Source organism: Vulpes vulpes, chromosome 2 (assembly GCF_048418805.1).
Source record: "Vulpes vulpes isolate BD-2025 chromosome 2, VulVul3, whole genome shotgun sequence".
NCBI lineage: Eukaryota > Metazoa > Chordata > Mammalia > Carnivora > Canidae > Vulpes > Vulpes vulpes.
This window is the reverse complement of record NC_132781.1, coordinates 138,702,471-138,718,415: the sequence shown is the minus strand read 5'-3', so window position 1 is coordinate 138,718,415 and position 15,945 is coordinate 138,702,471. Positions and strand designations below refer to the sequence as shown.

At 53.5% G+C, this 15,945-nt stretch overlaps 1 protein-coding gene across 1 annotated transcript; it reads left to right on the top strand.

Moving 5' to 3' along the window:
* Nucleotides 1-1,952: 1,952 nt before the first annotated feature.
* Nucleotides 1,953-14,320, top strand: CX3CL1 (C-X3-C motif chemokine ligand 1). Its single transcript, XM_026011804.2, has 3 exons — nt 1,953-2,241; nt 8,300-8,420; nt 10,271-14,320. The coding sequence occupies exons 1-3, from the start codon at nt 2,172-2,174 to the stop codon at nt 11,391-11,393; spliced, it is 1,314 nt and encodes a 437-aa protein (XP_025867589.2). The 5' UTR covers nt 1,953-2,171; the 3' UTR covers nt 11,394-14,320.
* The last annotated feature ends 1,625 nt before the right edge of the window (nt 14,321-15,945 follow it).

Here is a 15,945-nt window from a genome sequence, read left to right as displayed (position 1 = left end):
TAGTTTCCTCATCCATAAAATGGACCGTGATAGTGGTGTTTTGCTTACAGGTCGGGTCTCCGTGGCCTCAGTTAATCATACAAAGTGCTTAAAACAGAACCTCAGAGTGTGAACTCAGACAGGTAGGGAAGCTGCCCAAGATCACAAAGGAGTGCCAGAACCAGGACCATCTGATTCCAAAACCTTTGCTTTCTAAATATTTCTTTGGAGCAAAGTCTGGGGCCAGGGGAGCAAGGGTCTTAACCCTCCAAATCCCTGGCTCAGCCTGGCTTTTGTCATTTATGAGGGTGGGGCTTCCCAGGACTTGCCCCTTGCCTCTTTCACCTTCTCTTCCCTTCACCCCTCCCTTTCCTGCAGCCCTTTCCTTACTCCCTCTTCTTTCTCTCCTTCCCTCTTGCCCTCTTCTTCATCAGCTCCTACCTCCATGGGCAGAACAGAAAGAACCTTGGACTTCAGTTCTTATCACATCCTGTCCCTCCCTGGACTTCAGTTTTCCCAGCTATAAGATGAGGGGCTGGGGATCCCTGGGGGGCTCAGTGGGTGAGAGTCGGCCTTTGGCTCAGGTCATGATCCTCAGGGTCCTGGGGTCGAGTCCTGCATCTGGCTTTCTGCATGGAGCCTGCTTCTCCCTCTGCCTGTGTCTCTGCCTCTCTCTGTGTCTCTGATGAATAAATAAATAAATTCTTAAAAAAAAAAAAAAAAGACCAGGAACTGGACAATAGAAATGTGAAGGTCACTTGCTTTATATCTTCATGGGCTGGGACAGATTCTCGGAGACTGAGGGCAATTGGCCCATGCCACCAGTGCTCCTCTCCATTGAGAAGGAGTGTCCAGCCTCTCACCTGCACACCCCAGCAGTCTTACTGTGCTGGGTGAGAGAGTGGACCTCTGGCCTTAGGAGCTGAGACCTTTCTGCCCAGCCCAGACTAAACCAATTGGCTCCATAGCCCAGGGCAATGGCTCACAGACACATTGGTTTCCGGCTGGCTGGTAGCCAGAGACACCTAGATGGGAGTGGTGGGTTCATGGTTAACTCCTGGCACCAGGCTGGGCTAGGCGACTGCTAGACTCTTGGAGTCTCAGGGATTGTGGCCACTGTCTTCACGGAAGGCTGCCATTAAAGCAGACTGTGCTGTAGTGACACCTGCAAGCATTTCCACCTGTCTGGTGGGCGCTGGCTGGTCCTGCCTGGTCCTCCTGGCCCACCGGTAATGGAGAAAAGCTCAGAAGTCAGAGCTGTGAAGCTCCCTCCCCAGTGGGTGAGCCCACTTCTCTCCTGTGCAGAGGGAGGACTGGGGCCCCCAAGAGAGGCAGGACTTCCCCAGGGCCCCTGTGGAGTCAAGGACAAGTGGAGAGGCACCAAGTTACCCGGAAGAGGCCAAGTTACCCGGAAGAGGCCAGCAGCCATTCCTTGCAGGGGCCAGAGCCATGGCAGTGGTGTGCAGGAGGAAAGGAGAGGTAGAGGAGCTGGAGGCAGGGGCGCCCGGGCTCTTTTCTGCATCCTAAACTGTTACCCGCCCCTGGGTGCATCTAGTCTGTCCCCTAAACCTAGTGCTCTGAATGACCTGAGATGACCCCACCCCCTCTCTGGGCCTCAGTTTCCCTATCTGTCGCTATAAAATTGGGCTGGATCATTCTTTCAGCAAACATTGACTGGACTTGAGCCCTCACTGTTTGGCAGGCTCCATGCTGAGCTCGGGGATACACTGGTGAATGAGGCCCCCCAGGACCTGGGGCTTCAAGGGGGAAAGGCTGGGGGTCCTTCATGATGTGGGAGAGATACCTCTCCCAGGCCCTAGGGCCCCGAGTCCCTCCTGGCTTGCTGGCAGCCACACTCTCTACCCTGTGCTGCCCACTTAGGGCTGGGCCAGGTGCCAGCTCGGGGGTAGGTAGCGGGGGCACAGGCCGGAGAGAAGGGGGGTGAAGGCCTGGGGCTGGGCCCAGCCGCCCCGCCCCCGCCCGGCCCGCCGCCGCCGGTTCCTTGGCAACATCCCGAGGAATCCAGCCTGCACACGGGCTCCCTTCCTCTCCCCTCCCACCGCCTGCCTGCTGCGGGGCTGGAGGCGGAGGCAGAGGCAGCAAGCCCCATTATAAAAAGCCATCATAAAAGCGACGGAGCTCCGGCGGCGAGGGGACAGCGAGGGGACCGCGCGAGCCCGGCGCCCCCAGCCATGGCTCCTCCACCTCTCTCGTGGCTGCTCCGCTTGGCTGCCCTCTGCCATCTGACCGCGCTGCTGGCCGGTGAGTGGGGTGGCCTGCTGCAGCAGCTGGGTAGGGGAGCCCCCGCCCCCCTTCTGCCCTTCAGGCCTGATATGGGGGGGCCGCCCCCACTGGGTAAGGTCCACAGCAGCCCCTTCCAAAGGTGGGGGGGCGGGCTCCTCCCTGACTCCAGATTCGGGGCTGCCCCTGCCGCTAGAAGATTGCCCGGCTCCGGAGCCTGGCCGCCTGGCCCAGTGAGCGAGGTGGCTACTGCTTGGCAGTGCAGAGATGTGGTGCGGGTGGCACGAGGGAGCCAGGCACAAAGGGGGTATGGGGGGGGGGGGGGATAGGGAGCTTGAGGAGGTTCTCCCTGGGCACTGGGGTGGGAAGCCCTGGCTGACAGTGGGCTGGGTCTCCCTCCCTGGGGTTCATGTGTAACCCGAAGCTCCAGACTCCTGAGTCTCAAGTCACAGGATTTTCTCCTAGCCCCGATTTTGAGTAGGGGGCCCAGGACCTGTAGAGACCAAGGTCATTGCAGATCACAGATTGGGTTTGTTGCTGCTGCTCTGGTCTGTAGCGCCCATCCCTCTGCCTGTGTCTCGACCATGCTACCGTCCTCCTCCTCCAAGCACAGTTCAGAAACTGCTTTCACGTCCAGGTACCTGCTCCCTGGAGCCCGGGACCTGGTAGGGCAGGATGTAGTCATACCAGCGACGTGATCACGATGGAGGCCCAGGGAGGTTTAGAAACTGGCCTGAGAATGCCTAGCCAGCAAGTAGGGCAGGAGGGAGCATGGCTGCATGCTTACCACCTCTGTGGGCCACATGGCCTCTGAGAACTCTTTGAGCCACATTATCTGGCAGGTTGAGGCTCCGAGAGGCTAGGAGCCTGCCTTGGGGCACACAGCAAGCCTGGGAGAATGAAAAAGATCTCAAGCTTCCAGGACACTCCAATGGAGCACACTGCCTTGCCTTTCAAATCCCTCTATGTGGGGGAAACCAACCAGCAGGCCAGGGAGCAGGTGTGGGGGTGTAGCAAAAGCCAGGGGCTGCTGGTCCCTTGCTTTCTGGCCTTAAACCCTGAGGCCGGGGGTGTTTAGAGGTAGTGAGCACTAGAAAACACAGATGGAGGTGGCTTTGCCATAGCCATGACCCAGAATGGGGTCTTGCCTTCTTTGGGCTCAGCTACTGTACCTTTAAATATAGCTATTGCCTCTGATGAGAAGGGGCTTCAAAGCCTATGAGAGCGTTTTGGCAGTGGGAGGAGGAAGATTACTTATAGCCTGGCAGTGGGTGCAAGGGGGATGGGGGGGGGGAGGACCTGAGGCTTTAATCAGGTTTCTGCCCTAATCTTTGTCACCTACTTTGCTGGAAGACACTCACACTATTTCAACCTCTGTGAGCTTCAGTTTTACCCCTTCCTTCTGGCATTTGGCCAGGCCCACCTTGGAGGTCCTCACCCACACTGTGGTCTGTGGCTCTGAGAGACCTCCCGGGAGCCCCTGCAGGACTAGAGGGAGTCCTGAAGTCAGAGAGGCCCCCAAGGGGTTCTGGGGTTCCGGTGCGGTGGCTGCTGTTCGAGCTGGCGCAGGACAGCTAGGTCAGTCCCCAAATGTGGGCTTGCGGGGCTGTGTCAGGCGTGAGGCTCCTCTGCTTTATATAACAAACCTGCAGATACAAGTCAGAGCAGAGAATTTTCTCCCCGAGCACTGACGCATTCACTCCTACTCAAGCCCCAGCAAGAAAGAGGGAAAAAAAAAAATCTGTTTTAAGCTGCTGTAGTCTGCCTCCTGATTAGCTGTGGGGGCGGATGGGGAAGGCAGGGGAGGATAAATTCAGAGCATCAGATCCAGGCCCCTGTGGAATTTAAATAAAAATTCCTCTATTTCTTCATTGGTTACAATTTTAATGTCACAAAGTGCTTCTTTGTGCATTTTGCTTATTCACTGAACAAATATTTATTGGACATCAACAATGTGCCAGGCACTGTTGTAGGTGCTGAGGCCACATCAATGAATAAAGCTGCCAAAGATTCCAGACCTCGGAGTGCCGAACACCAACTGGGGAAGACAAGATGATACAAAGAATAGATTAGTAAATGGTTTAGTCTGTTACAAAAATAGGCTGAGATTTTTAAAAAGTATATGGAGACTAGGGGTTGCAGGGGGAGGTGTTGAAATTTTAAGTAGGGGTCAGAGAAGGCTTTTGGAGAAGGGGACATTGAGGAAGGTGTGGGTATCTCTAACGCAGTGGTTCTCAATGGGTGATTTGACCTCCCAGGGGGCATTTGGCAATTTCTGGAGTCATTTTTGTTATTACAGATGTCCCAACATTTTGGGTTGGGGGATGCTCAGAAATTTAGTGGGTAGAGGCCGGGTGTTATGGCAAATGTCCTACAGGCACAAGACAGTTCCACGACAAAGAGTTACCTGGTCCAAAACATCAATGGTGTTACTGTCAAGTAAACCCTACTGTAAGGGTCCAGATGTTTAAACATCTTTATTCTCACAACCACCCTGTGAAATAGATATTATCATGTCCATTTTACAGGTAAGGGAACTGAGGCTTAGAGAGCCTAAGTGACTTGTCCAGGACACATACCTGAACAATAGCTCAAGATCTCTATCACCTTGCCAAGAGAGAGACCCAGAACATTCTTGTCTTTTCCTGTCTGTAAGCTTCTTAGCAGTCCTTGAGGTCCATACCTCCTCCAAGAAGCCTCGCTTGATTACTTGCAGTGGGAGGTGGTCTCTCCCTTGTGCAAATCTCGGCACGTTTGGGGGTATATTCTGGAACATGGTGTTTCTGCCTGGTGTTTAAGTCTATTTAGAACAACAAGATGTCTAGAGGCTGGGGAGGAAAATAAGATCTGCCACTAAGCAGCTGTGTGGCTTTGAGCAAGTCATTTAACCTCTCTGATTTTCAGCTTCTGCATCAATAAAATGGGGGTAATAATACTCCCTTTGCAGAGATCTTGGGAATTAATGAGAACAGGTGTGCGTGTGCTAAGCACATAGTCCAGTACATAGTAGGTGCTCACTTAAGCTAAGCTCTGGCACTTTGTGGGCCTGTCTTGGGTGCCCTTCAGGCTGAGACCTTGTGAGGGCAGAGACAGGCCTCCATCTCACTATGCCTTACAGCACCCAGCACAGGGAAGAGGGAATGTCAGTGTTTTTTGTTTGACTGAGTAAACGCTGCAAGCTGATGGGGTTTATTGGGATGTACTCTCTAAGCTCAGCACCAGTACCAATGGGAGAAAAAGCTCAGGGTTAAGGATAAGAGTACCTGGATCTTTATAGATACTCAAAAGTAATTCAAACAGATGTTGGCTGAATGAGGAAATGGATAGATAGATGGATGGATGGATGGATGGGCAGATAGAGAGATAGGTGAAGGAATAAGTAGAATGAGACATTTAATGAATAATTGGTTGAGTATCCACTTTGTGCTGGGAAGCACTGTGACACTAAAACTGACAAGGTCCCTGCCTTCTGAAACTCATGTGGCAGTAAATGGCTGGCTGGCTGGAGGCACTATCTCCAATTACAGAAGGGAAAACTTCTGACAAGAAGTCCCCCCTCAAGTTGGTTACACAGCCATTCCCATGTGAAACCAAGAACAGAGCCTGGCCAAGGGCATGCAGACCCTGTGGTAGAGAGTGGGGACAACGGGGAAAAGGCTGACTTTGAGACTCTGTAAAGCCCTGGAAGTAAGCAGTGGTCTTCTCTATCCTAGGATATAGGGTCAAGAGAGTAGACTGACAAATACCTAGCATCACCCTCCTGCCCAATGGCAGCCTCCCCCTGGCTCCAAGTGACCTAAGGGCACTGTTTTGGGGAGCTTCCTCAGGAAGACACCTGCCAGGCCAATGCATGGAGCTGCTTCCTGGCTCTATTCAGCAGGGCCTGGGGAGTATGCAGCGGAGTCATTCCAAAGTCCCCTGGGGTGGGTGGGGGAGGGGGTGTTGGAGAAGCCAGGTGTTCAGGCAGCAAGGTAACTTTCACATCCTGGTTTCTCAGAGAGAAAAGGCAGCCTGTGACTCAGGAACCAGCCACTGGAGTGCTTCCTGCCCACCCCAGGAGTTGCTAATGCTACCCCTTGACGGCCCAGGCCAGTGCAGCCCTGCAAACCCTGAACCACCCTTCCACAGTCAGGGTGGGCTGAGGCTAAGGGGAGGGGATGAGCGAGGAGCAGAATATTCTAGAAGGAGTGTGTGTGTGTGCATGTGTGTGTGTGTGTGTTTGCACCTGTATTTGGGAAGGCAGAGCATGTTTGCACATCTGCATCCATGTAACTACTTGTGCATGGCAATAAGGATCAGCAGGGGCCTCCTGGGCCCTGCCCGGCTAGAGAAGATCATTTACCTCTCTGGACTCCGCTGCCCTGAAAGTCCTGACCTCTAGAATTTTGCAAAATCCTCTGCGGTCTTGCTTTTGCTGCATCTGACCTTGACCCAGATCTAAAACTCAAGCTCTTCTTTGTTGTTTTTTTTTAATAACCCCTCTTGAGCTGATAACCAGGCTAGAATAACTTTTGCCAGAGATTTTAGAGGAAGGAGGAAGGAGAAAAAGCAATACAAACAACTTCAAATATTTATATAAATTATTTGGGTTCTCGGGCGCCTGGGTAGTTAAGTGTCTGATTCTTGATTTCAGCTCAGGTCATGATCTCAGGATCATGACATCAAGCCCTCCATCAAGCCCTGCATCAGGCTCCACACTCAGCAGGGAGTCAGCTTGAGATTCTCTCTCCCTCTCCTTTGACCGCTCCCCCTGCTTGTGCATGTGCATGCTCTGTCTCTCTCTCTCTCTCTCTCTCTCTCTCTAAAACAATAAATCTTTAAAACATATTTGAGTTCTCAACTGTCTGTTGGGTCACCCCATCCTGTCCTGGGGTTTCTCCCTGGCTCCATGCCATTGGCAGGCCCCTAGCCATCCCACTCTGCCCACCCCCCACCTGCACAGCCCCCATCTCTACTGTTCTTCCTTAACTCCTGCTCCCCTAACTTGCCCAGGGGACTCTGGCCCCCTGGTTCCCCTCAGCAATTGCTGCCAAACTCATCAGGCTCTTCATGGCAGAACAAAGGATCCCCTACTCAGTGGACTCTACCCCCCAGCCTCCTTAGGTGGCAAGGTGGCTATACTTACACATTTAACACTTTTTATCTGTTACCTGGGCCTGATCATATCAACACTTTTCTGTGGTTTTGTGTGTGGGGCATGTGTGTGCCATTCTGTTTGTTGGTATATGTGTGTGTGCATATATATGTGTCATAGGGTGGGCATGTGACATGTGGCGGGCAGGAATCTGGGTGTGCTTCAGAGGTCGTGGAAATCCACGAATACGGATCAGCCTGAAAGGAAGGAATAGGGTGTGTAGGTGATGGGTGGAGGGTTGGGGGGAGAGAGTTGAGCAGGTGACTTACTGGGGTAGAGGGAGGGTTGGGGGTGCACAGAGCCAGAGGCCCACGAGAACCTGTTCCCTCACTTGCTGGCTGTGTGACCTCAGGCAGCTCCCTGTCACTCTCAGACTTGTCTTCCCTTGTGTACAATGACCACCACCAACTTAATTTTAAAAATTAAACCCTCAGGGATCCCTGGGTGGCGCAGCGGTTTAGCGCCTGCCTTTGGCCCAGGGCGCGATCCTGGAGACTCGGGATCGAATCCCACATCGGGCTCCCGGTGCATGGAGCCTGCTTCTCCCTCTGCCTGTGTCTCTGCCTCTCTCTCTCTCTCTCTGTGTGACTATCATAAATAAATAAATAAATAAAAGAAAAACAATCCTTATAAAAAAAAAAATTAAACCCTCAATGTTTAGCAGGCTATAGGAGCTTCATTAGTGAGAATTCATTTTTTCATTAATTTTTATAACATCCCTATGAAGTAGATATTATCATTGTCCCTATTGTACAGGTGGGGAAACTGAGGCATTGAGTGGCCTGGTGGGTGGGATGGGTGGCTGAAGTCAAGGGGGCCCTGAAGGCGAGGGTGTGCAGGGTAGCAGCTGCGGCTTGGATGGTGTGGCCGGCACGAGTTGGCTTGGGACTGGGAAGCCAGATGCCCCTGGACAGTCCTGCTGATTGGGGACCTCTGTGGGCTCAGGACAGCACCTCGGTGTGAAGAAATGCAACGTCACCTGCAACAAGATGACCTCGGAGATCCCGGTGGCCTTACTGGTCCACTACCAACGAAATCAAGAGTCCTGCGGGAAGCCTGCCATCATGTACGTACTGGCCTTCTGGCTTCTACTCATCCCTGTCCACATCCTTTCTCTTCATCTGGGCTCCTGCCAAGGGCCTCAGCAAATTGCTCCTCCTGCTCCTGGCCTCCCGGCCCTTCGCTCACCTCCTTATCTGCACCCCAGGGTAAAGGTTGGGAGCAGCTTCCCGAAAGGCCCCGGGGCCTGGAGCTGCCACCGCAGGCGGTGTATATTGGGGGAGGTCAAGCGTTGTGGTCTCAGAGCACAGGCTCCAGACTCTTACTGATGGGGTGCAAATCCTGGCTTCAACATTCACAGGTGGGGTGGCCCTACCCCCTGGGCATTCGTTTCCTTATCTGCAAAATGAGTAGTTGGGAGGATGAAGGGGAATGATGCAAGTAAGCAGCTTGGCAGGGTGCCTGGAAGCTGCTGCAATAGGAAAGCAGAGATTATCACACTTGACAGCCCAAGTAACAGCATCCCTGTGAGACTTTGGGTCAACCAGAGCCACTCCCCACCCCCTTGGCCACTTTGGCTGCTTGCTCTGCTGGGGCCCCTCCTGGGTACCGCCTAGTCGCCCAGTCTTGAGGCCTTTTTGTAGACTGGCCCTTGGGCCTGGCATCAGGACACAGCTGGCAGGCTCTCCAAGTGGAAGGGTCAGCTAAAAGAAGTCGGATGCTTCATTCCACCGACTATGCAGTTGCTAAGAGGGGCAAGGGTGCTACTGCCTGACCTTTCCTCTCCTCTGTTGAGGCTTGCTTCTCCCAGACACCCCCTTTGCTTCTGTTTTCTAGGTAAAGAGGAAGTGGGAAACCCCAGGGAGGGGAGTGTGGCCCTGGGTCCTACCCTGGGTCCCACCTCGCCTGTGGGGACCTGAAGGGTCATGCTTGCTTCCTGCACTTCTCTGGCTTCCCAGCATGCCAGAGCCATGCACATTCACATTACCGCTCTGAGCCTCGGTTTTCTCATCTGTAAAATGGGGATGGTCATGGTAGCCACCTCTCAGAATGGGTGGGAGTTTTAAATGGCAAAATGCCTAGCCCAGTAGTGTGGAGCACAAGCCCCAGTCAGCTCTGAGCTGTGCTCTTGGCAGTCAGGCACATACACACAAGCGTCAGAGGAAGGTCAAGATTTGGATGGCACTAGGAGTCCTAATGGGATCCCCCATATATTATATGTGTCTGTAGCTCACTAAGTGTGCTCTCAGCCTAAGGATATACACTAAGAGGTAGAGGTCCGGGGGCAGCCTGTAACTAAGGGCGTGGTGGAAGAAGACATTTGAGTCAGCTCTTTCCAGAGAAATGAGGCCCCGCCCCTGAGCTCACCAGTCACACACCTGGCAGTAGGGAACATCTGTTGACAGCCCCCCATAATCAGGAGACACAGCCCAGAGCCCCCTGCCTTAATGGTGAAGACATTATTGTTATGATTTTCAGCTATTACTCTGAGTATCCTAAAGAGCCAGGTGCTTTACATAATTTTCTTTTTCTTTCCTTTTTTTTTTTTTTTTTTTAAATAAAAACACAGAAGTGGGGTGACCAGCTTGTCCCAGCTTGTCCCAGTTTTCTGGGACTTTCACCAACAGCCCTGTGTCTTAAGGACCCCCTCAGTCCCAGCTCTTCTGGGGAGGCTGGTCACCCTACAGAGGGTAGGTATGCTAGCTCTGTTTCTCAGGCAAGGACACGGAAGTTCTAGAAGTCAAGCTGCCTGAGCTAATCAGCTCGCAGCTCACAGCTCACAGCTCAAGGCTAATAGGTAATAAGTGGTGGGAGCAGGATTCCAGCTGGGTCTGTTCACCTGCAGAGCTTTTATACGGTGCTCCTACTCCACATGGCATCTAGGCATCACTGGGTCCCTGTTTTCCTTCCTTGTAGATTGAAGACGAAACAGAACAGAATCTTCTGTGCTGATCCAAAGGAGAGATGGGTTCAGAAAGCCATAGCACATCTAGAACACCAGATTGCTGTTACAATTCGAAATGGCGGCACATTCGAGAAGCAAATTGGTGTGGGTGAGCCCAGGACCACCCCAGCCACCAGGGGAATGGACTGGTCTGCGGTCACAGAGCCCAAATCCACCCAGGAGAACAGTGGCCAGGAGGCACAGAGGGCCTCGGGAACTTCCCCAGAGCTGTCAACGGGAGTGGCTGATTCCAGGGGGACCAGGTTCCCCTCCACTTCAAAGGCTCCGGATGGAGGACCGCCAGCTGGGTCCCAGAAAACTGAGTTTTTCAACGCTGCTACCCTCACTGCCACAACGTCCCAGCAGAGTTCTGCTGCCTACAAACCTGGGTCGGGCCTCTGGACTGAGGGAAAGGCATCTGAGGCCCTCCCCACCCAGGCCTCCTCCACCCAGGCCTCCTCCACCCAGGCCCCCTCCACCCAGACCCCCTCCACCCAGGCCTCCTCCACCCAGGCCCCCCCCACCCAGGCCCCCTCCACCCAGACCCTCCCTACCCACGCTCCCCCTACCCATGCCCCCCCTACCCACACCCCCACCATTTCACACACAGCCTCAGAGAACAGGGTTGACCCCGAAGGCCGACCTGTGTGGATCAAGGGAGACAATCCCACGCCAGAGAATTCTCTAGGGCCCAAGGAGATGAGTCCCCTTTCAGCTCACATGGATGCTTTCAGGGGGCCTGATCACACACCCCATCTCTCCACAGTCCTTGTCTCCTCTCCAGGTGTCCCCAGCAGGGAGCCAGTGGCCTCAGGCAGCTGGGTCTCCAAGGCTGAGGAGCCCATCCACGCTACCGTGGACCCCCAGAGGCTGGGTATCCTCATCACTCCTGTCCCCGACTCCCAGGCAGCTACCCGGAGGCAGGCAGTAGGGCTGTTGGCCTTCCTTGGCCTCCTCTTCTGCCTGGGTGTGGCCATGTTTGCCTATCAAAGCCTCCAGGGCTGTTCCCGCAAGATGGCAGGGGACATGGTGGAGGGGCTTCGCTACGTCCCCCGGAGCTGTGGCAGTAACTCGTATGTCCTGGTGCCCGTGTGAGCTGCCCACCTGCCTGCATCCAGTTCTTCAACTCAGACAGCTGCCTGGGGTCCCCCGTCCTCATACCCACCCTCACCCAAGGGCCTGACCTGAGCCGGGATGATCAGAGCAAGGAGGCAGGATCTTCCACATGCAACTGCTCCCAGCTCCCGGGCATAGCCCAGGAGGCCACTCCTGACCACTGTTGACCCCTCGGGGACAGAAGTAGTGGCCTCTGCAGTTCACTCCAACGTCCCCAAGTCAGGAACCTTCTGCTGCTGGCTGGTTAGAGGTTCCCTTTGACACAGTCCCAGACCCGATGAACAATTATTTATTGAAAAATACCCAGCCCGTCTGGTTTCACGTCCCCATGTGGTACCACGGTCACCCCGTCTCACCAGTGAGCCTCAGGCCAGGCCCCTTTTGCCCCCCTCCCTCAGTCATCGTGTCTCTTGGTCCCACTGCGGTCGCCAGTCACCCCGGCCACCTGCGGTGCTATCTCTACCCCCCACCCTGCCCCCTGTACACCGCCCACACCAGGCCTGGGACCTGTCTTTTCCTGCATGAGCCCAGTGTGGTGTTCCCTGGGCCTGCTCCCAGGAAGGCTCTGCCCTCAAGCACTTTGGGGAGGGCAGATGAAGTGATCCAGTGGCTTTGATTATTTTTCTTCTTCTCAGCTAAAGCCCTGTGGAAGGAACATGGGCTGTGGGTGTGAAGGTTGGGCTTCTGGTCCCAGGTCCACCACCAACCCAGCAAGACGTCCATACCTCTGGTTTTCCATCTGTAGAAGGAAAGACACATGGCAGATGTATGACAATAACCTGCCCCCCATGGACATCACTAACCAGTCCAGAGACTTCTTTTCCTGGATGTGGGGTGTTCTCACCACAGAACACCCTAGCCCGTCTTCTCACCACAGAACACCTAGCCCGTCTTCATCCGGGGAGGCTGGCACATTGGGGGTCCTGTGATTCAGGGTGGGGGTAGAGGTGCAGGAAGTGTTCTGAAATCCCAGATCCTGCCCCCTGGGAGAAAGTCAGCTCTGCGGGCCCCCTGAGCGGGGCTGGGCTGGGGTGCTTGAGGGGGCCCCTTATCCCTGCCTGGCTTTGAGAGCAGCCCTCCCAGCATCCAGCGGGCTCACAGGGACGTGGAGACAGCTCGCCTGACGCAGGGCAGGCTGAGGAGGAGGGGAGGCCTGCAGGCTCTGGGGAAGGCTGAGGTGCTCAGGGAAAGGAATCCGGGTTGGGGGCGGGTGGTGGTAGGAAGCTGCAGGGAGCAGCCCCATGCCCTTGGCAGGGACCTGGGCCCAGCATCTCCTGTTTATTTCCTGCAGCCTGGCTTCCCCTTCCACCTCTCTCGCTCCCTCAAAACACTGCTGTCCCCATTCTAGGATCTTCCCTCACCTCCTGCCCACCACAGGCAGGGTCAGGGATTTCCAGGACATTTTCCATGAGATCAGAAGCCACCATTGAAACCTGAGGTTTTGTGTTTACCTCTGAAAGAGACTCCGTCCTGTGGGGAGGGAAGTTGTGGGCACAAAATCAGGGGTTCCCTTTTTGGCTGCTGGGGCTACAGGCCTCACCCCTCAGGGTCCCTGCTGGCAGCTCCCAACCTTCCTCTGATTGTCCCCATGGATGACCGTTGCCTTCCACCTGGGAAGCCTCCCAGGGGCAGCCTGGGTGACACTCTACTTGGCAGAGGGATGGCCAGGGGAAGCAGACACAGCCCTGGTCCACAGGGAGGGTGCAGCCATGCTGTTCCATGCTGTTCCACCTGGCCCTCCTGCACCCTCTGCTGGGCATGACGTGGGATACTGGGGCCTGCCTGGGTGGGGGTGGGGGGTTGCACTCTGATGGCTCAGAGGGTGGACAGCAGGTCTGAATGCACTTTTTTGGGCTCCTCCAGGCTGGGAGAGCCTTCAAGGGGTGGGCATCCATGATGGGGCCCACCCCTACTTTTGTGAGAAAGTAGCTGGGAGCAGCTAGTCACACTTCCAACGGATTTGATTAGTTCCCTCCAGCAGGACAAGGACAATTTGGGGGGAACTTCGGAAGGAGTTGGTTGATCCTTTTGCTTTTCCAACCCTATCACCAATGTCTGTTCCATTTTGTATTTTACTAATAAAATAGAAAAGTCTTGTGAATGGAATAAACTAGCTTTTTCTAGGGCAGGCTCAGCAACCAGAGCCTCAGGGGCAATGGAACGAGGGAGGGGCCAGGAATCTCTGGGTCCAGCCTCCCTAAGGCAGAACGGCTGGAACTTTTACAGTCAACAGAAGCAGCACTGGGAACAGGGGTGAGGAGGATTGAGCCCCTGGCCTGGCTCTGTTCTGCCCAGCTGTGTGACATTGGGCAGGGCCTTTACCTCTCTGAGCCTGTATAAAATCAGATGTGAGATTTCTCCTAGTGGCTCCCATCCCTGGCAGGAAGCAGAATCCCGTATAAAGTCACCCCTGCCCTTCTCCATGCCTACTAAACCACCATCTTGGGGGCCTTGGTATCACCATTAGTGATCTGATGACCCATGGGAGCAAATGGGGCCACATTTTCCTTTTTCCTGCCTTGACTCACTGCTGGTCCAGATAGAGATCAAAGAGGGATTATTTCTCAAGGGACTCTGGTATTCATAGATATGACCCAAACACAAACCTCCTAGTAGTCCCTCAGACACCCAGTGTCCTGGGGTGGCATCGTAAGGCTGTTATGTACGTTTGTGCAGGTTGGGAACTGCACCAGGTGCCACAGGCCAAGTCCAGCCTATGATTATACAGTATTTCATGGATTCTAAGATGCACATTATTTTCACATTGTGATGTCTTTGGAATTGGGATTTGTCTTACAATCAATAGCTTGTCATAGTTTAAATGATAGGTCTTGTATTCTTTACTGGTAGTTTATTAAATTAAACTAATTTAAATTAACCTAATAAACTAGTAGTTTATTAAATCAGAATGTCTCACCACCGATGGCATTTTATTTTAGTTTTTAAATTTTATTTATTTTATTTTATTTTTTGCCAGTGGCATCTTAGATTTGACATCTACATGTTGTTTTTAAAAATCAGAGGGAGCATTTAAAAATAAGGAAATTACACTCAGAAACCCACTTTTCCATGTTTTCCCAGGTGGCTCAGAAGGTCTGGATCTACTAGATGTGTCACACCTAGGATTTCAGGGGGTGAGACCCAAGCAGCTGCTGCCTCTTGGGATGGGGCAAGGCCAGGATGAACCCCACAGTCCTCTAGCCTCCCCTCAACCCCTTCGTGGTCTTGGAGCCTGTGATCATGTCAGGTGCCATTTATCATCACCATTTTCTTGTTTTTCTTAGAGCAAGGATATTTTTGTCCGAGCCCAAGTCTCCACCAAAAGTAGGACCAGGAAAAACAGATCACGATGGGCTCATGACCTTGCTTATACCCTGCTGGCTTCCTCCTTCATTTTATTACCTGCCAAACCCCATAGACATGTGGTTTGAGGTTCCTGTGGGAATCTGAGTTTACTGCCCCTGTGCGAGCCGTAAATTCTAGTACTTCCCTTAGCAATGAGCCACAGCTTTCCCTGTGTCCCCTCAAACTCGTTTCCTCCTGCTTTTGCCCATTCCCACCTCTAAGGAGGAGCTCAGAGATGAGGTCACAGGCCTCCTCCAGCCTCTCCTTGAGCCCCATCCTTCCAGCAACATGGAATATCTGCTTTGTTTTATTTTTAAACACACCCTTTGGTAAGGTTTAGAATTTCTCACGCTCCAGAAGAGGATGGAGAGTGGGAGAAACCTGTATTCGGGCTCAGGCCAGAGCAGTTCCCCAAGGGTCCTGGAGTGCTCCACGTTCCCTTGCTTACAGAGCTATGCTTGAGCCTAGGTGGTGCCCAAATTCAGGCAGCGTTTGCTGGAGACTCCGAAATCTCCTATTGGGCTGTTGGGTCTCAGAAATTCTTCAGCAATCCGCATGGGCAGGTAATGGCCACGGCTTACTGAATGTTCACCACCTGCCAGGCAGTGCGCTGAATTCTTTGCGTACAACATCCACATCTTACAGGTGAGGGAAGTAAGGCTCTCAAAGCACAAAGTGATTTGCCCAGGGTCACACAGCAGCATGTCAGTGACAGAGATAGGTGGGATGTGAACTGAGGTCTTCCTCCAGCACTTGAATCTTAGCCACCATTTCTGAAAGTATGAGCCAATGGTTTCTTTTTTTGTTTTTTCAAAGGTTTTATTTATTTATTCATAAAAGCCACAGAGGGAAGCAGAGACACAGGCAGAGGGAAAAGTAGGCTCCCTGTGGGGAGCCCGATGTGGGACTCGATTCCAGGTCCTCCCCCCCATCATATTCTGAGGCAAAGGCTCAACCACTGAGCCACCCAGGTGCCCTGAGCCATGGATTCTTAAAAGCACAGACACCTCACTTCAGAGCTACTTGGATCCAGACTCTGGGGATGGGAGTCTGCATCTTCAAGGTGCTGCGTGCCCCTACCCTACCCATTCTTCTCCTGCCTGCCCACTTTTGCCCTACACTGCCCTCCAAATTAGGAATTTGGCACCTAGCCAAAGTTTTAGAGCCCCCCCCCTTGCCCTGCCCC

Excerpts from the sequence above, each read along its gene's own strand:
- CX3CL1 (XM_026011804.2), top strand. The coding sequence starts at position 2,172 with ATGGCTCCTCCACCTCTCTCGTGGCTGCTCCGCTTGGCTGCCCTCTGC. Across the intron at positions 2,242-8,299 it reads TCTGACCGCGCTGCTGGCCG|GACAGCACCTCGGTGTGAAG; the intron begins GTGAGTGGGGTG and ends CTGTGGGCTCAG. Across the intron at positions 8,421-10,270 it reads TGCGGGAAGCCTGCCATCAT|ATTGAAGACGAAACAGAACA; the intron begins GTACGTACTGGC and ends CCTTCCTTGTAG.